At 56.1% G+C, this 19843-nt stretch overlaps 2 protein-coding genes across 2 annotated transcripts; both read right to left on the reverse strand.

Moving 5' to 3' along the window:
- Positions 1-472: 472 nt before the first annotated feature.
- TRIM11 (tripartite motif containing 11) lies at positions 473-10910 on the reverse strand. Its single transcript, XM_032477354.1, has 6 exons — positions 10503-10910; positions 7707-7802; positions 7058-7288; positions 3825-3847; positions 3637-3737; positions 473-3060 (listed from the first exon to the last, which is right to left on the reverse strand). The coding sequence occupies exons 1-6, from the start codon at positions 10908-10910 to the stop codon at positions 2513-2515; spliced, it is 1407 nt and encodes a 468-aa protein (XP_032333245.1). The 3' UTR covers positions 473-2512.
- Positions 10911-13047: 2137 nt separating this feature from the next.
- TRIM17 (tripartite motif containing 17) lies at positions 13048-19602 on the reverse strand. Its single transcript, XM_032477355.1, has 7 exons — positions 19473-19602; positions 17322-17755; positions 16216-16311; positions 15489-15719; positions 14120-14142; positions 13928-14028; positions 13048-13595 (listed from the first exon to the last, which is right to left on the reverse strand). Exons 2-7 carry the CDS (start codon positions 17748-17750, stop codon positions 13048-13050), a joined length of 1428 nt encoding a protein of 475 aa, XP_032333246.1. The 5' UTR covers positions 17751-17755; positions 19473-19602.
- Between the last annotated feature and the right edge of the window lie 241 nt (positions 19603-19843).

Raw genomic sequence — 19843 nt, forward strand, 5'->3', positions numbered from 1 at the left:
GCAGTTCTTAAGGTCGTTTTGCAAGCCCTGGGAATGGCTGACCACATCCTGCACTGCCCTGGCATACCCTACATCCCTCCAGAATGCTCATCAACTATCCAAGTCCAAGTTCACCAACTGACAGTGCATGAGCGCTCTGTGCCTGGAACACTGGGTGGGACCCCTGGGGATGCAGGGGTCAGCAGGTGTAACATCCACAAAGCCGAGTTCAGGCTGTTTGTCAACAGGTGTCACTGAAGCTCACTTCTTCCCTCGACTGGCAGAGGGTAGCAGAATGTCACCCCAAAATGTCTCATTTGCCATAAAGATCATTTTGAGCTGGAGGCCGTTGAGAAGCAGCAGATACAAGCTCCCTGCCCTTCCTCTTCTAAAAACAGGACACACACGTACAGAGGTAGCCCTGTCTTCTCTCCACAGGAAAGGTCGGAGACAACTCTAGGCCTATCCGTTTGATGGCACAGGAGGGGTCTACACGGAACAAACCTTACTCACTAGCCTTCGGTACCATTAGTTCATCTGCACATTTTGCTGCCCTTGGTAGCCTGCCTAAAACTGCTTTCCCAGTCCTGTCACTTCTCCACAGACTTTGCCCTTTGTCCTTTGTTGAAGCTGCAACGAAAGCCATAAATCTGAACTGCTGCTCTGAGTCACTCATCTTCCTGGGGTTTCTCCCATGTGTTCCTGAGTTAAAGATGTCAGCAAACTTGTTCATCTTGTTTATCTTTTATTACAGGTCTCAGCCAAGAACTCAGAAGGGTTGAGGGAAAATGATTTCCCCTCCCCCACGCTCGTGTCCAGCTGTCCTAAAGCCTCGGCCAGAAGCATCCTGGTGTCCTGGGAGCAGCTGTGCGCTCATTGTACGAGGCTGTCCCGCCAGGGGCCATGGTGGAAGACCTAACTCTTAAGGCCCCAATCTTGGTCGAGGCAGGAACCAGCCAGCAGGCTCAGATTCTTAAGAAGTGAAGCAGCGGGCCGGTCCCCTGGGAAACCATATAGGAATACTTCCCCAGCCAGAAAAATGACCAGACCCCTGGCTCCACTGCGAGTGAGAAAAACTTCTCCCTGTGCACATATTTGAAGAAACTGCTGTTAAAAATATTCAAAAGTGGTATATATATAGTAACAATAACCAAAAAAAAAAAAAAAAAAAAAGTCCAAGAATGGGAGAATGAATAAATAAATAATCAAGTAAGTGAAAAAGTACTGGCTACTGAACACGGTGGAACATGGGAAATGTTTATCAGGTTATCTGGAAGAAAAAAAAAAAAGGAACAAATTCCCACAGTATTTGCACGAAATGAACACACGTGTTGAGCAAAGAACGCGGAGACCACATCTGGGAGCTGCCGTGCAGCTGTGAGCGGCAGGTGCATCCCTGACTGTGCCAGTGAGCAGCTTGCTTCCGTATCCCCTCTCCCAGGGGCGACCCTCTGGAGGGCTGCCCCACACCCCCCCACCTTAAAGGTAAAGGGCCTACAGACAACTGTTAGTTTCTTTACTGTGAGAGTAGTCCTTACCATTAATAAAATCTAGCTTCTCTGCACCACACCTTCTTAAGAAGGCTGAAGAAGCTGCCGAAACTTAAAGCAAAATGAAATCCTGGATTCTGTAAGCCAGGGCTCTCTGTGGCCTCACCCCTTGCCCCAGGCAGGGGTGAGACTCTGGGTTCTGAGCTCAGGGACAGCCCCACGGGCCACTGAAGAGGCATTTGTGCGGGCCACGCCAGCTGGCTGTTCTCAGCCCCGCTCAGATGGAAACCACGAGGTTGCGTCATTTCTGAACCTTGCACTCACTTCCAGGCCCCCAGACCTCCCAGATCTGAACTTCTGCACTAGGGGCCAGGGAGGGAGCATTTTCCAGAAGCCCCAAATGGGCCACGCTCAGGGGGATTTGAGGGCGCCTGTGTGTTCTAGTTAATCAACCCCCTTTATTCAGTGACTTGCTCCCAGTTCCCTTCCTCTGGCCTTTCCCATATCACCTGTCTCCTGAGGACTCTGCTGCACCCCAATTAATGGGAGTCAACCGCATCCAGTTTTGCAGGACCAGACCCCAAGACAGGCTGGTAGGCTTGGAGCCACCTCTTGGCCAGCAGCCTCACAGGACAGCAGCTTTCCCGAGGTGCGGCCCCAGGGTTTTGGGGGCTCAAGTTGCAGCCAAAGTTCTGCAGGCCCTGGTGTCTCACCCTAGACTGAGGCTGGGCAGGGCAGGCTGGGGAGGCTCCTGGAACCAGAGCTACCGGGGCCCCAGGCTCAGGGCTCTGCCAAGGGCTGTGGGTGACACATTGGCAAATGGGGTCTGGTCTCGGCACCTGCTGACCTTGGAGGGTCCCACCCCACACAGTCTTGCACACGGCTTCCTGGGAGCGGCAGCGACAGAGTTCAGTTCTGCGGCACATATCCGAGTGGCACTATGCGTGCTCGCCATAGCTCAGAGGACAAGTACCCTTCTCTCGGGTTTTCCAAGTGGCTTGAGGACTCAGAAGGCAGGACAAGGGGATTGTTGAGAGGCCTGCTCACTGGGGAGCCAGCATGTCTCCAGGCCCACCTTTCAGCCTGCAGATGGTCATAGGGGTCGGGCTGCTGGACAGAGGTGAGAAGAGGGCCCGCAGCGTTCCCGAGAAAGGCGTCTCAGGGAAGGTATACAAGAGCGACCCATCGCTGGCGCTGTAGAAGGATAGATGTCCGGCCTCATAGTCCAGAAAGATGCCCACACGCCGAGGCGGGTCTCGGAGGGGGGCGAACGCCCGCTCGGAGGAGTTGTAGTAGCTCCCCAGGAACACGAGGAGCCAGAACCCGTTCCCCGCAAACAGCTCGCCCTTCTCCTTGCGGTTGGCGTCCTCCCTGCAGACGCCCAGGGCCCAGCTGGCCCGCTCCCCGACCTCCACCTCCCAGTAGTGGCGGCCCGACGTCAGGGGCTCCCGGCCCAGCACGCAAGGCCCAGGGTCGAACCGCTCGGGGCTGTCGGGCAGGGCCTGCCGCAGGTCCCCACGCCGCACGCTCCTCCTGTCCTCCGACAGGATCAGCTCGGGGTTGGCGGTGTCAGGATCCAGGGTGATGTCCCCTGCAGACAGAGCCGTGGTCACTCCTTGGAGCTGTCTGCCCCAGATCCACATACCCTTGCAGTGTGTGCCTGATCACAAGCTGACCACGCCCCTGCCCATCACAAAGACAACCTAACCACGTTTGGTAGCATCTTGAAATGTTCTAGAAAGCAATCCACACTTCTCTGTGATTCATCCTCCATTAGAGGACAAAAGGAAACCCTGAGTGCTTTCCGTGTCCCATTCTCTTAGCCCCCAGAGAGAAGTGTGTGCATTCCAGGCCAGCTTTCATCCCAGGCTCCCTGTGCCTGGGGTCAGCACGGGTCCTCTGGCACCTGACTGACCCCAGGAGGGTAGTGTCACTCTGCTTTTCTTAAATGCATCAGTGAACAGTTTGGGGCCTGGCCTTCCTCTGGCTGCTCTCTCCTGTCCGATGGCCCCAACACTTCCTGGTTTCTCATCCATGAACTTGGAACCTGCGTGCCATTTCTACCATGGACCCCAGCCCACCAGCAGGAGCTTGGAACTGGTACTCCCTCTGTGCTGGAGACAGTGGGTGGGATACCCCTGGCCTCTGCACACCACACCGTGCTCACCTCGAAACCTCCGCAAGGCCTCCACCAGCCCCGGGACCCTGCACACCGTCCGCATTTCCATGGGCACCACCTCAGGAGGCTGTAGCTTCACATCCTGGACCCTGGAGGGGCAGCAACAGGTGTCACCCCTGCAGTGGGCCTGCCTTGAGCCCTGCCCACCGTCCCTGGGGAGACGCCGAAGCTCCTACCTGCGCAGGGTGTCCCTAATGTCCTGTGGGAGAGACAGACACGGAGTCAGTGCCCATCCCCCAGTCCTGGGCCTCCCCTCACCCCAGCCCGGCCCCACACCAGTGTGTCCCCAAACCTGGCTTTGCTCCCCCCATCGCTCTGCTGCATGGACGAGCACACACACATTTGTGCGGTCAGAAACTGCCCTGGAGCTGTCATGAGTATGGCTCAGACATGGGGACACTGGACAGAAGCTCCGAGCACCACCTGCCCTGCAGACCTGGCCCCATTCCCTCCACACACCTGGAGGGCACAGGGTACCTGGCTGCCAGCTCACTTACCTACATTGCCCTAAGCGCCCCTGGGTGCCAGGACAGGCAGGGTGGGGTCCCAGACTTCAGGAGTTGGTGGCTGCGTCCACCTTAGCCAGGATCCACACCTACATCGGCCCAGCACTTCCTGCCTCCCAGGCTCTGGGCACCCAGTTGTCCGGTGCCCATGGCCTCACCTGCTTCCATCTGCCCACCTGTCCTGCCCAGCCCGTGCCTGCTGCCCACCTTCAGGTCCCCACTCACGGACCCCCTTCCTGGTGAGGCCTCTCTGCCTGGATGCACCTCTCTCGTGATGATACACAAGAGTATCTCACTCAAGTGTCATGGGATGACTGTGTCCCCCTAAACCCACATATTGGAGCCTTAACTCCCATGGCCTCAGCATGGGGCTATATTTGGAAATAGGGTCTTTAAAGAGGTTACCCTAGACCTGAAAATGCGGCCACGAGGATGGTAGCCTTATAAAAAGACGTCAGGACACAGAAACACACAGAGGAGAGACTGTGGGAGGACACAGGGAGGTCATCTATACCCCAAGCAGAGAGACCTCAGGAGAAACCAACCCTGCCAATACTCTGATCTCAGACTTCCAGCCTCGGGGACCGTGAGACTACAAATAAACGCCCATTGTTCGAGCCTCGCAGTCTCTGGTATTTGTCACACAGCCCGAGGTGACTCTCAGGATTTGGAACATTGGCTCCTCGCAGCAAGGGGTCAGGTCTTTTGTCATTTTAGAGCAGCACCCAGTGCATAGCAGGGACCTGGCCCACACTGCCAACCCAGTGAACCCTCCATGTGGTCATGCTAACTGCACTGCACCAGCTCCCAGACTAGACCCTGGGACGCAGGGGCAGATAAAGACACGCTGCCCAACGAGGGCTCCTCACACACACAGTGGTTGATTCTCTCTGAGGGGAACAGAACAAACTAGGCCTCAAAGGAAAAGGGAGACTTAGTGGGTGTCTGAAACCTGAGGAGAGCTCATTGGGAGATAAGGGAACACGGCACAGGCCTGGGAGAGGCACAGGCAAAGGGCCTGGGGCACCAGGAGCCTGGTGTGGGCTGGATGCAAAGCAGGTAGCTCTTTTATCTGACTGCTGGCACTGGGAAGTGGGTAAGGTGGTCCTGGTTGTCACAAGGCCTGGCCAGCTCAGAAACAGCTTGTGCGTGGTGACACAGGAGAGAAGGAGAGGGACAGAACAAGGCCCTCCCTGCCTGGTGGGGACCTGGTGGGGAGGGACCAGGGGGCAGGGGTCTCGAGGAGAGGGGCTTGACCTCTGTGCAGATCACCTGGCCACTCCAGGCAGTGGGGACTCGCACACATGTGCCTTTAGGAAAATGCTCTGGAGCCATGAAGGACTAGGGCAGGCCTGGAGGGCAGGCAGGATCCCAGACTGCCACAACTAGCACTGTGAGGATGGGCTCCTCAACTCTCCCAGACTCTAGGGGATGCAGGCAAAACACCCAGTTCTAGGTGCTCGGAACTAGGCGCTGAGCCTGGGTGCTCCCTGCAGCAGGCCTCCTGACCGAAACTGTGGGCCGAGGGTACAAGGCCACCCGCCCACCCTTACTCACCCCAGTACACATGGCGCTGCCCAGGGCTGCTCTCCCGCATCCTCCACGCAGCAGACCCCATCCTCACCCAGCACAGGCCAGGGGAGCTCTGGGGCTGATCGTGGTGGGTGAAGAATGGTGGGTATGCTTCCTGCAGCCAGCCAGCAGCCAGCCAGGGGGAACGGAGAGGTTGACAAGAGACCAGGGGCCAGCAGATACGAGCAGGGTGGTGGGGGAGCAGCGAGGAGAGTGGGGGGCAGGTGGAGAACGGGTAAGGGGCAGCTGGGGGGCAGTGAGGAGCACTGGGACCAGGGAGAGAAAGGTGGGGGCGGATGGGAGCAGTAGGGGATAGTAGGGACAGGTAGCAGGGGAGGTGGGGACAAGTAGGGGGCCAGTGGTGAGCAGTGAGGGACAGGTGCAGGGCCAACGGCATATTAAGGGGCAGGCACAGGGCAGTGGAGGACAGGTAGCCTCTCAGTGGTATGAACTGCAGCCAGGCAGCCAAGACCACTCACCCACCGGGACATCTCAGCTGAGACCCCACAGCAAATTTCATGTAAATCTGCGGTTCTCATCTCACTTCCTGGGCTGACCCTTCCTCCTTCTAGAATCTCTGCTTCCTACAGCTTCTCCGGCACCATTCACTCACCCCTGAGGGCAGCCCCCATCACCTCCTAGCTGCCTGCCCACCCATCCCCCCACCTTACGGACCACAGCCCACTTCTGCTGACTTCCCTCAACCACCACCCCCCCGCCCCGCCACGTACTTGCCTAGGATTCTTCCGGCTTCCCAGGCTTAAAGAAAAAAATCCCTTTGCTGATGGCTCAGCAAAGGCCAAAGGCCTAAGTTCAAGCCCCAGGATAGCAACTGGGAGCCTCTTTCTGGTCCTTGAAAGTCCACTCGGCTACTAGGCTCCCAGGAGGGTCCCCTCCGGCAGCAAGTCCCCTGGCTGCACACGCAGGATCCTAGCTTCTGGCTGTGGGCACAAACTGCTGGGGCCAGGGGCCGAGCAGTTTCTCAGGAATCCTATGGGACACCTGCTGGCTTTTCCTCTCAGCCCAGCGGGCCCAGTGGTGACCCACTGGCCCCACATCCTGGAATGCCACCCATGCTGTGGTCCGGCCAGTCCCCAGGAGGGCTCCCCCAACAGGTGCTAACAGCAGTTATCCGTTCGGTTCAGTATTGGGGTTCACCCACCACGTTTTCAGAGGCAGACTAGCTGGTGAGGACAGGGGGGTCCAGGCGAGCACCAAAGTCAGTCGGCCTGCTCTTTTCAATGCTTTCTCTGCTCTCGCTCTCCATCCCCCTGCCTGGCCTTCCCCGAAGCCCCTGACCTGCCCACCCCCAGGGGTGGGTGCCAGCTCACCTGCAGCAGCCCGAGCGCTGGTAGCTGGCAGCGCCCCTCCAGCTCGCTGATGAGCTCGGCCAGCTGGGTGCTCTGCTGCCCGAGCTGGGCCGCGCTCTCCCGCAGGGGGGGCAGCACCTCCAGCTCCTCCTCCTCCAGCCTCTGCAGCAGCCGCTGCTCCTCCTCCACAAGCAGCCGGCGCAGTCTCTCAAACTCCGCCAGCACGTTCTGCCGCTGGCTCTCCACCATCTTCTGTGGGGGCCGGGGTGGGACAGCTGAGGGCCTGGGACCTGGAGCCACCCTGACCCCCAAACCCACCACCTGGGGCCCCTACACCATCCCTCCCTAACCCCTAAGTCAACCACTCAGGGCCCCTCATACCCTTCCCTCCCTGACCCCCAAACCACTACATCCAGGGCCCCTCAACCCCCAGATCCGCCACGTGGGGTCCTCTAACACTTAGCACCTCCCCAATCCATGACCTTACCACCCAAGGTTCCCCCTACACCCATCCCTCCCCAACCCCTAAACCCATCCCAGGTGGGTTATACACGGTGTCTGGAGCAGGGGGGTCACCTTATGAGAAACATGAGGCTGAGTGTAAACAGTGGTGTCCTGCAGTGGTGGCCCTCATGTCCCCTGCCCCTACATTGGGCACCTGGCCACCTGCCTGCCACAACGAGTAGGTCTCCTCCGCCTGGGCCTGAAACAGCAATGCATCCTCCATTTGCTTCCGTAGATGCTCCAGGGATTTCTCCAGCTTGCCCTGCAGAGAGGTGAGGCCAGAGTGACCCCTGCCAGGCCAAGCCTCTGGGCTAGCCCTTATCCCTGGCTCCCACCTACCCAGCCCCAGCTAAGCCAGAACTCAGCCAGCAGGGACCGTGGTCATGGAAAACTGGGTCTGGACATGAATTGGTGGAGAGATGGAGCAAACTCGAATTTGCCAGGAGAAGGCCCTCTAACCAGCATGGACCCCCTGCCACTGCCCCTTGCCTGAATTTCCTTCCTCCTGTCATTCCCACCCCTCCCTGGTCTCCGGGCAACTTTCCCATACCCAACTTCCCACTGCATCACCACCTTCTTTCTTCTAAGCCCCTTGACTTCTCTGTGCCTGTACTGGGCTTACTGGGTTTCAGCTAGCCGGACCAAACTGCAGGATGGGCACATGTTTATCCGGCAACCTGGTCCTAGTTTCAGGCCTCAGCCTGTTAACTTCAACCCATACTTTGTATCTTGACAACACACTTGGCATCTGGGAAAGCCAAGAGGCCTGGGATACACGAGGGCCTGAAGGACCATAACATGAGTGACCACAGCAGTGCTCGTGGGCACTCCACTGTCCTCTCCATGCACGTTCGAGACGCACCAGGGCCCTGGGAGGCTGTGCTCTCTACAGCCAGCACTCCCAGGCTGTGCAAATACCAGCCACAGCCCACTGATGGCAGGTGAGAGCAGTCTGTGGGGGTGACCCCAGCATTAAGACAAACTAAGCACTAGTCCAGTGAAGGGACTGGGACATGCCACCCCAAAATATGCCACTTTGGCAGCAAGATTATTTAGCGCTAAAGGTGACTGAGAACCAGCAGAGCTCTCTGGTCTCCTCCTTTCACCTAAAGGCAGGGCATAAACTTTCCAAGAGGTTGCCTACTCTCTGTACCAGGAAGGGGAGAACACTTATCACCCAGAGCCAAGCTGTAGACACTGAGATGAGTCTACCTAAACAAATCTTATCCAAATAGCACTCATCTTCCATTAGTTCCCCCTGACATACTTCCTAGTTCCTTTCCCACAATGTATTGGCCCTAGAAGCCCCAATCCCTTTTCCTTTGTCTAGTCGCTTCTCCACAATTTATCCTCTTTTGTTAAAATGGAATATAAGGGGGGAGGGTATGGCTCGGTGGTAGAGTGCATGCTTAGCACGCACAAGGTCCTGGGTTCAATCCCCAATACCTCCATCAAAGATAAATAAATTTAAAAACCTAACTACTCCTCCCCCAAAATAAAAAATCTAAAATATATCATATATTTATAAAAATATAAATGTATTTATATATATATAAATGGAATACCAGCCTGAGTCTAAACACTTCTTTTGAGTTTTTCACTTTTCTGTGCCATGTACAATTTAAAAAACTGATCAAAAGTATGTCTTTTCAACTGTTAATCTCTTCTGTCAGTTTAATTTGCAAGCCTCAGTCACAGAACATAACCTGGTAGAGACAAACTATGATAGACAGGGTTAAGTGCTGCCCCATGAGACTCTATCAGGTCAGCTGGGAGAGGCCTCTAGAGAGCTGCTGGTTATTCTCTGCTCTTTTGGTCACTTTCTACACCCAGATCGGGGTACCCAGTGACAGGAGAGACATTTGCTAGACCGACACAAGGAGTGGCTGTTCCTGTATGCAACATGTCATACCTCAAAGTGAGCAAAAACCAGAGGAACTGTGTTAGGTCATGCACACTGACGTGGATTGCGGTAGGGGTTTATCCTTGTGTACCAGAAGCTTGTTCTATGATAGAGACAGAGTACTGATTCTAACACTGACTAAACTGTGCACTTCGAGTGCCTCAGCAGATAGACACTACTGGACATAAAGCAAAATGCAAACCACAGTCAAAAAGTTTGAAAGACACCTTCCACATACTCAGTACTTTGGGTTCCAGGAGCAAAATCCACCAGCAGGCCAGTGAGGAATGTAGTGGGCCGCCCATAAGGTGGGCCAGGTGAGTGTTTACCCTGACGCTCTCAGAAAAGGGGGGAGTGTTGGTTATCTATTTGGATTTTAAGGAAATACATTTTCAGAACAGAGAAATAAGGCATCTCAGCCTGGGTCAAAGCAGGGCTGAGGCCTGGCTTGTCAGCTGGCACAGTATCCCACTGGGAAAGTCTGGTGGGCCCTGGTGTCTGCCTCCCAGGACAATGGCTCTGTCCCTTCATCGATCCCAGTCTGGGGCTCTGCAGCGGCTTCCTGGCTGCCTTCCGCTGTCTCTTCTCACCAGGATTCCAGCACTCGTGTCCGCGGCACCGCCCTGCCCTGCCCACAACCCTCTGAGAGCTGAGTCCTCATCCGTGCCCTTCCATCTGCGACCAGCCACCTCTGAGGTTCTCTTCTCTCTTTCTCCTGCTCCTGGCTCCATCCCTGCCAATGGTCAGTCAAACCTGCCCAGTCCCCGCCCCAGACAGCCCTTCCACCTACGCGGTGGGGACCTAGACCTCAGAGAACACGCCCCCTCCTACCAGATCCTCAGGCCAGCACCTCACTGGTGGGCGGTGCCCCAGCCCCAATAGGGTGCCAATTTCAGACAGGGTGCACGCCGCCACACCCCCCGCCCCCAGATCTGGACCAGGGTGGGGCCTGAGCCCACGCCCTGGGCTCCCCCAACTTCAGGCCAGGCCACATGCCGCACAACCCGCGCGCGACAGGAACCCCTGCCAGGCCGTGCGGCGCGCCGGACCTGCCCGCACCTTGAGATCGTCGGCCGCGTCCTGCAGCGGGCGCACGCGGTGAGCCCAGTGCTCCCCCGAGCGCTCGCAGGCCGCGCACAGCAGGCGCAGCTCGTCGCCGCAGAAAGCCACCAGCGGCTCGCGGTGCGCGGCACACACGCCCTGCGGGACCGGCGACGGCGGATGCAGGCGCCGCGCCATCTCGGCCATCTTGGCGAGCGGGCGGTTGGGCCGCAGGTTCCTCTGCGGGGACAACTCGCGGCACTCGGGACAAGCGTACGGGCCCTCGGGCTGGCCCCAGCAGCGCCGGATGCACTCGCGGCAGAAATTGTGGCCGCAGTCGGTCATCACCGGGTCCGTGAAGTAGTCGAGGCAGATGGCGCAGGTGGCCTCCTCTTGGAGGTTGGTGGACAGGTCGGGGGCGGCCATGGCACCGGTGCAACGGAGGAAGGCAGCGTTCTGCGCCGGGTCGGGCGGTGGCCGGCCGCCGCCGGGACTTGGGGGAGCGCGCGGGGACGCGAGGCGCAGGGCACCGGGGGACTCGGGGGACTTCGGGTCGCGAGGGCTCCGGGGTCTGAGGCTGTGGGGCTCCGGGGATGCGGAGCGCACTGGCTCCGGACTGAGGTGGCTCGGGGAACCTAGGGCCTACGGCTTCCGTACGCGGGCAGGAAGAGGTACCGGGGCGGAAGCAGGAAGCGGCTGGGGTTTTTCCCCCTTTGGAACAACCCGCTTTAGCTGCGGATTGGCCGCGGCCTATCACGCGGCCCGCAGGCCGGACTGAATTGGAGGCTGTTCACCGGCTGACCTTGCGTCGCCGCCGCCACCTGCGCGCGCAGGCGCGCGCTGCTGGTTCGGACCTGCGCTGGGGTCGCACTGCCCGGTGTCTCCTTCGGGGCTTGAGAAAGATGGAGTGTAGAGGCAGGGGGCAGTGGGATGCCCTGCACAGTTTTCGGGCTCTCAGCCGCAGGGTAGAGGCCACGAGGACAAGGGAGGACGAGGCTGAGGCGGGGAGCCGCAAGTCGTACCCCGTGCGCGCGCGCGCCCCACCCTTCGGCCGGAACCATCCGAACTTACGGGGTGAGGGGCCTTGGGCCTTACTGGGGTAGGGGTACACTAACCGAAATTCTGGGGTGCTTGGCAGCTGTTAACTGATCTGAATGCGTTAATGCGTCTGAAACTGCGCGGGTGGGAGGGTGGGCGGTGGAGAGCGGGGTGAAAGGAAAGGAAGGACCCTCTTTGATCCTTATTCTTTGAATTCTGCCCCTGCAACTTTGGTGGGGGTAGAAGGGATGGGGTGGGCAGCCCTGAGGCTTTTAGAAGTTGAGCTTGAAGTTTCTTCACTTTTTCATTTTCCCTCTGTGAAGGACCCAAATATGGGATTTGCAGACTACAAAGACACCCGAGGGTTTGGCTCTACCTATAAAAACCTGAACCATGGTTCTATTTTTAGGTTTTTGAGAAACCCCTGTCGTTTTCCTTGGTGGCTGCGCCGATTTACATTCCCACCAACAGTGTTCAGAGGTTCCCTTTTCTCCACATCCTTGAGACGTTTGTTATTTGTGTTCTTTTTGATGATGGCCATGCTGACAGGTGGGAGACGGTGTCTCACTGTGATTTTGATTTGCATTTCCCTGATACCAGTGATGTTGGGCAGCTTTTCCTGCTCCTGTTGGTCACCTGCATTTCCTGTTTTAGAAAAATGTCTATTCAGTTCTGCCCTTTTTTAAATGGGTTGTTTGTTCTTTTGCTTTTTAACTGAAATATAGTTGATTTTAAATGCATTAGTTTCTGGTGTACAGCGTGGGTGGACTTGGAGGGCACGATCCTAAGAGAAGTAAGTCAAAGACAAACACTGTAAGAGATCACTTACACGTGGAATCTAAAAAAAAATACAACAATCTAGTGAATATAACAGAAAAGGAAAACTCACAGATGTGGAGAAGGAGCCACTGGTTACCAGTGGGGAGAGGGAGGGGCGAGGGGCAAGATGGAGGTGGAGGATTAAGCGGTACAAACTGTCAGGTTTAAGTAAGCTACAAGGATGTATTGTACAACATGGGGAATATAGCCAATATTTTATAATAACTACAAATGGAACATAACTTTTAAAAATTGTGAACACTATATTGTATACTTGTCACATACCGTATTATACATCAACTATACTTCAATTTAAAAAATATATTATAAAATAAATATTAAAAAAAAAAAAAACCTGAACCACAGAAGAGCCAATGAATGGTTACATCCGTAAGTGGGAAGTGGGGGACATGGCTAAAGGAAAACTGCAACATGCTGTACCTGGTACATATCTGTGTATTTCGACACTGATTCACTGTGAAACCCGCGGGCTTCTTAAAATGTTCTCTATGAAACATCTGTAAATATAGTCTCTTAATGTTTAGCTGCTTTAATCATGATTGTTATTTCCACGTTGTGAAACTACCCTGCACAGCCAGTGGCTCTCAAATGCTCCAGTATGAGCTGGGCAGGTGGCTCTTGCTGAGCTGGACCACCTCACCTCCTGGAGAAACCAGGGCTCCCCAGGCTCCCCCTGCCTGTCCCCCTATCCCTTCACCCACAGGGTCACTGTAGAGATGACCATCTGGCCCGATTTGGGGGCCCCAAGGCAGAAGAAGGGCTGCAGGGGGCCAGGGAAGGCAGGCTGGGAGTAGGTATGCAGGTGGGACCCATCATTCACATTGTAGAAGGACACCTCTCCGGCCTCGAAGTCCAGGAAGACGCCCATGTGGCTGGGGGGCTCAGTCAGCGTGATGGGGGTCACAGAAGACGTAGCAGGTGCATACCTCTCTCCCTTGCATAGCTGTACCACCCAGAACCCATTTTCCGGGGACTTAGGGACCCTGCCCCTCCGGCTGACGTTGTCCCTGCACACGCCTAGGGCCCACAGCGCATCACCAGTGAGGTTCATGCCCACCTCCCAGTAGTGCCTCCCCGAGGAGAAGGTCTCTTGGCCCACTGCACAAGGGTAGGCCAGGAACCTGTCTTGGCCATGGGGTGCGCCATCCAGCGGGGTGCTCAGGTAGCGCCTCTGGCTGATCTCGTACAAGAGGAGGTAGGGGTAGGCTGTGGTTGGGTCTGGCACCACATCTTCTGGAGACAGGCCCAGGGCAGAGGGGAGAGGGGGGCTTTTCAGGGTCAGGGCGGAGAGGGCAAGGACTCAGGGGGCCAAATAGTCCCCTGTTCACCCTAACCCCCACCCAGGCCTCTGGCTGAGTTCAGCTGTGAACGAGGAGCTACTGTACGATCCAGTATCCCATCTATGGATATTGGTGATGCCAAGGAGGTGGGGTTGGGGGACCATTTGGGCATTGGGCAGTGCGGTTGAGTTCCTCCCATCCCCATCCCCCTCCACTGGTGACTCTTGCCTTGAGTGGCTAGGAGCAGGGTGGGGCATTACCCAGAACACCTGGGCCCTGGCTTACCTTGGAAACGCTTGAGCACCTCTATCTGCCCGGGGACCCTGCAGACTGTCCTCAGCATGGTGAGGGTAGCCTCTGGGTACTGCACACTCAGGCTGTCCTTCCTCCGATGGATACAGGTCTCACTGTCCCCTCTGACCCTACCTGCAGTCCTCCCTGCACCCATCACCGCCTCCACCGCAGGTGGCCACGTACCTGCTGAGAACGTGGTTCATATCCTTCAAAACACATAGAGGGGGAGGAAGAGAGATTGGCGAGGCCTCCCCCGGGACCTGGGGTGTTCCCGAGCCAGTAGAGCTAGAAGGGGTTTGTGATGTTTCCCCACGGCCATGTTTCCAGAGCGTAACCCTGTCTTTGGGCTGTTGACACAGTCATCATGCATCTGACTCGCCCAGGCCTCCTGCTTTTCCACGTCACAGTGAGTGAGGACACAGGGAAGTGGTCCTGCTCATGACAGGTCCTGAAGGCACGGGAGCCCAAGCAGTGCTTTCGGCCTTGAGTGGGTCAGGAGTCAGTTTTGTGGCTTGCAAACAGATTGATTTTTGATAGACGACAAAGTTGGGGCGAGTGTATAGTCTGTCGTCTATTCCAGGACTCTTACTGGGAACAGAACCCCCAGGATGCTAGGGCAACAGGCATAAAACTGGGTCTGACCCAGGCATCCTGGGATGTACAGAGACCCTGTGTGTGGCATTTGCTTTGTAAACAGACTTCTGTGAATGCGTGTGCAATGATCTGCAGTGTGAAGTGTATTTTTTGCTGTCAATTCCATCACTCTGCACGCTTGATTAGTGTTGCCCACTTTTCAGCCCCACAACTGCCCCCTCCGGGGCCTTGGTGTGCAGGCCCATCCCTGGCAGGCCAGCTGCACCTTCTCTCCACTTCCATAGCTGGCGGATGTGATCACATGACTTGCTTCCACCTGTGAAGTCACGGGTGCCTATCTGGGCCAGTGTGACTGTGCCTGCATCACTGTGTGGAAGACAGCTGCCCTCAGGCCACATCCCTAGGCGATGAAGGGAAGGAACACAGGTCACTAGGACAGGCACCTGTCATGGGCTGAATTGATTCCCCTTCCCCACCAGATTCTTACGTTGTGAAACTCTAACCCTCAGTGCCTCAGAATGTGACTCTATTTGGAGATAGGGTCTTAAAGATGTGATTAAGATAAAATTAGGTCATTAGGGTGGGCCCTCATTCAGTTTGACTGGTGTCTTTATAAGAAGAGATAGGGCACAGACGTACAGAGGGATAACCATGTGAGGACACAGGGAGAAGATAGCTGTCTGCAAGCCAAGGAAACAAGCCTTTGGAGAAACCAGCTCTGCCCACAACTGGATCTCAAGACTTCTAACCTCCAGGAGTGTGAGAAATAAATGTCTTGTTATTGAAACCATCTGCTCTGTGGCATTTGTTATCAGCCTGACCTGACTGAGACAGAGCCTTCCCTGTTGGCCTGTGTCTTTTTCGCCACAGGTCAGGCCCCCGAGTAAACCTGAGCCAGAGTTCACGCTCCCATCTCCCACCCGAACCCCAGCCAGGTGAACAGGTGTGCCCACCCCACCTGCAGCATCTGGAACGGGGTGCGTTCATTCCTGTCCTCCAGCTGCAGCAGCAGCATCTCCAAGGAGTGACCCTGCTGCGCGAGCGAGGCCATGCTCTTCTGCAGCTTTGCCACTGTCTCCTCCTCCTCCTCCTTCAAGGCTTGGAGGAGGCGCTGCTTCGCCTCCATCAGGAAGAGGCCCGTCTTCTCAAATTCGACCACGATGCGCTCCCTCCGCTCCTTCACCTTCTCCTGCAGTGGTGGTGGCAGATCCTGGAGGTGAGGTGCTGCCTGGAGCACCCCACCACCCTGAGTGCCTGCTTTCAGACCTCGCCCACCAACTGAACCCACCAGCTTGGAAGGGCTGCTCTGGGGATACTGGCACATCTCCCCTGGGCCCCAGTGACCCACAGAAAACCAGACCTGGCAGGTGTGGGAGCCAGAAGCCACCCAGAGGCCCCCTGCCCCGCCACTGTAGCATAATTTTACTCTGAGCCCCAAATGGCAACATCCAAGCATCCATGTGCCCTCGTTCCCTACTTCTCTGAAATGGCTCAGTCCTGATTTTTGTGGGAATTCTATGACCTGGGAAATCGTTGCCTTTCTGGGGTCCCATATTCTCATCCGTGCAGGACAATGATTCCCACCTCAAGGAGTTCCGCAGGCTCAGGAGGTCCTGCGGGTGCTCCGGGGCCTGGCTTGGCCTCCCGACCCTGCTCGGCTGCTGTGGGAGGTCCCCAGCACCTGCCTGCCACTCGGCCAAGGTCTGTTCCTCCTTTGCCTGCAACTTCCTCGTCTTCACCATCTCCTCTTGCAAGCACTCCATGTCTTCCTCCAGCTTCAACTGTGGGTCAGGATTTGGGGTCAGTGGGTCCCCTGCATGCCCCACATCTAGATGATGCCCTCTGAAGCATCCCATCCATCCTAACAGGGTGCAGGGGTTGGAAATATGCCACCCCAAAATATGCCCCTTGGGCATGAGGATTATTTTGAACTGGAGACAACTGAGAATCAACAGATAAAGAAAGATGCCTTTTCGGGATTCCCATAAACCTGGACCAAAAGCAGAAACTTCTGAGAAATGAGGACTGCTGTGAAACACCTCACAGGGGAGGTGTTAATCCCCACGAAGAAGACGGAAAGCTGGCACCAAGATAGACCCGCACTAATAACCCTGATTTTCCTTTAGTTTCCCCCAAATGTTTACATTCCACTATGTCCTGAATGTTTCAGTCCCCCTGCCCCCAGTTCATATGTTAAAGCCTTTAAACCCCCAATGTGATGGCAGAGGTGGGGCCCCCACAAATGGGGTTAATTAGTGCCCTTATAGAAGAGACCCCAGGGAGCTCCCTCACCCCTTCATGTGAGGCACAGTGAGAAGCTGGCTGGCTGTGAACCAGGAAGGGGCTCTCACCTGACTGTGCTGGTACCCTGATCTCAGACTTCCAGCCGCCAACTGTGAGCAGTAAGTTTCTCTTTATAAGCCACCCAGTCTGATACTCTGTTACAGCAGCCCAAGTGGACTGAGACACGGGCTCCTGGCCATAAAGCCTCAGGTGGATGGAGGAAAAAGGCTCCCCTCCCCGTGCCTAACAGGGTTGCCTGGCCTGCCCACAAAATTGGCCGCACGGAAACCAGGGAATGTGGATGGGCTCGGGTGGGGGGCTTTCTCAGCCTGGACTCCTGCAAAACCATAGATTATGTGATGGCCTGGCCACCAGCCTGCTTGGTTGTGGAGTGTGGGGACACTTCCACTGCATACAGGGCTGTTTGTTACGGCAGCTATCCTTCTGCCTAATACACTCCTTGACACATGCACATACTTGGGACTACTTGCCCCCAGCCCGGGCCCACCTTGTACTCCTGCACAGCCTCCTCAATAGGGACCACCCTGTGGGGCCGGTGTTCCTGGGACTCCCTGCAGATGACACAGATGGGTCTCTGGTCGTCCTCACAAAAGAGTTTGAGCAGCTCCTGGTGCACCTGGCACAGGTCCCTGCTCCGCAGGCTGGGCTGCTGGCGCGCCATCTCAGCCACCTTGGTCAGGAGACGGTTGGGCCGCAGGTTCCTCTGGGGGGACAGCTCGCGGCATTCAGGGCAGGGGAAGGAGCCCTTCTGCTTCCTCCTCCTTTTCTGGGCTTTGGTCTTCTCCCAGGTCAGCTGGATGCACTCCCGGCAGAAGTTGTGACCACAGTTAGTCATCACAGGATCTGTGAAGTAGTCGAGGCAGATGGAGCATGTGGCCTCCTCCTGCAGTTTTCTGGCAAGTTCCATGGCATCCATGGCTCCTGGGGAAGGAACAGAGTGTCCCACCACACCATCTGCCTGGAGTTGTGGGCTCTCTCTCTCTCAGCATCCTTTTGCAGATGGAGTCTGAACACAAGGTTGTTAGGGCATCCTGACTTATCTCCAATAAGAGGCACAAATGCCTCCCTGGAAGCTGACAGAGACCCTCTCCTTAACCAAACCCCAGTCAGGTTCCCCTGAGCTGGCAGCCTGTCTTTGGCTGGCCCCGCCCAGTTTTAGCGAGAACTTCAGTATTGCCATTGTGATATCTGACCTAATTCATAACCCGCCACCTTTAATGAATATATGTCCTTCACCCTCCTTGAACAAGAATGCCATTAAGCCAGTTTAGCAAGAAGCCCTCTCCTGTCACCTCTTAGTGATTTTCTGTCACTGACCACCTTCACCCTGCTCCTTGGCTGCATCCAGAGATGACACCCATGTCTCTCCACTCTGGCAACAGTCTTGAATAAAGTCTTGTTTACCTTTTAAGCAAGCACCATAGTAAGTTTCTCTTTAACAGAACACGGCAGAACAGAGGGAAAGGGGAGTTTAAGAGGAAAGTCTCTCTTAGGGAACAGGGTTGACAAAGGTTCTCTCCTTGACCGAACTCAGGCTTCCTGAACTTTCCAGCCAGGCCTCCGGCTTCCATGTTTGTCTCCGCATTGTCCAAGTTTAGTAACAGTCCTGTTAAGTGAGTTTAACCAGACCCCCCCACCCCCGGCTACTATGATATTTTCTCTTAGTAATTTCCCATCACTGACCCCCACCCTACTCCTTGGCTGTAAATCCTGACCCGTGGTGAATTCAGAATTGAGTTTTCAACGGGGTTCTATACAGAGCCCCAAGTTCTATGCTGACCTCTTTCCCCCTATTTCAATAATCCTAAGTCAAATCTCTTTACCCTCTAACTACCATCCAGCTCTGGTTTTCCTTGACACAGTGCAGTGCAGAAAAGACAAAGGAGGGCCATTGCATGCACACGTGCACACCGACAGGCACACAAACACACACTGCACACAAACACATGTACACATGCATGTTGCCCATGTGCATACATGCAACAAAGGCACATGCAGAGGCACCTACACACGTGCACACACAGTTGAACACACAAACACACGTACACACACACTTTGGGGCTGGAATATCCATGCCCTTTTGGTAGAGATTCAAGTCTTCCCCTATGCACTTCACAGGGTGGTTGCTAGCGCTGAGTTAGAGACTGGATTTGAACATCATTTCTGAATTACAAGCACTGTCCAGGTTCCCTTTTCTGCAGTCACCTGAAGCCATGGTGGCTGGATTCCGCAGACCTCCGAGTCCCTGACGTGGGTTCACTCTGTCTAGTGCCCCCTCTGTGAAGAGCCTTTAGGGTCAGTCTCTCCCCTGCTCTCAGCTGCCCTTCCGCCCAACTGCTGCCCATCCAACAGAAGTGGGTGAGAGGGGGCAGCCTGGTGGGCTGGGGATCTGGTGGGCCCAGGTTCTGGAAGAAGCCATCCATGGGCTCTGGGTCAGTGCCGGTGAACAGGCACTTGGTCCTGGAATGTTCTCTGTAAATGCAGGGCTAAAACAGTTGCCCATCTGGTTCCAATATATAGCCAACTTCAAGGCTGGAACCCGCAGTCTACAAGGGCAGGGGGTGCACGAGGTCCCAAGCTGAGCCTCAGCGCCCACGGGGTGCCCACTTGACCGCCCCCTCAAGGGGTTGGTACTCACTGGGGAAATGGGTGCCCGCTGCGCCTTGCCAGGCGACCCCAGCCACGTCTGCAAACGCCTCCCAGGAAAGCCTGCGTTTGCGCGATTGAGACCATCCGGGAGCTGGGGCTACCGGGCTTTGTGGCGTCAACAGGAGCAAGGGCCCCCCTTTCTCCGGCCGGGGCAGGGGGCGGGGCCGGTTATCGGGGTAGGGGGCGGGGCGGTTTTGTTGATGTGAGGTTGTCAGCAGCCTGGAAATGGAGCCTCTAGACGGGCAAGGGGCGGGCTCAGAGCTGGCCAGAGGTCGGGGGGAGGGAAGCGTCCTGGGTGGGGCTGGGATGGAGCAGGGGTTGACGGTGACCAAGCAGGGAGGAGGAGGTAAGGGGCATAGG

The sequence above is a fragment of the Camelus ferus genome, chromosome 3 (assembly GCF_009834535.1).
Source record: "Camelus ferus isolate YT-003-E chromosome 3, BCGSAC_Cfer_1.0, whole genome shotgun sequence".
NCBI classification, from domain to species: domain Eukaryota; kingdom Metazoa; phylum Chordata; class Mammalia; order Artiodactyla; family Camelidae; genus Camelus; species Camelus ferus.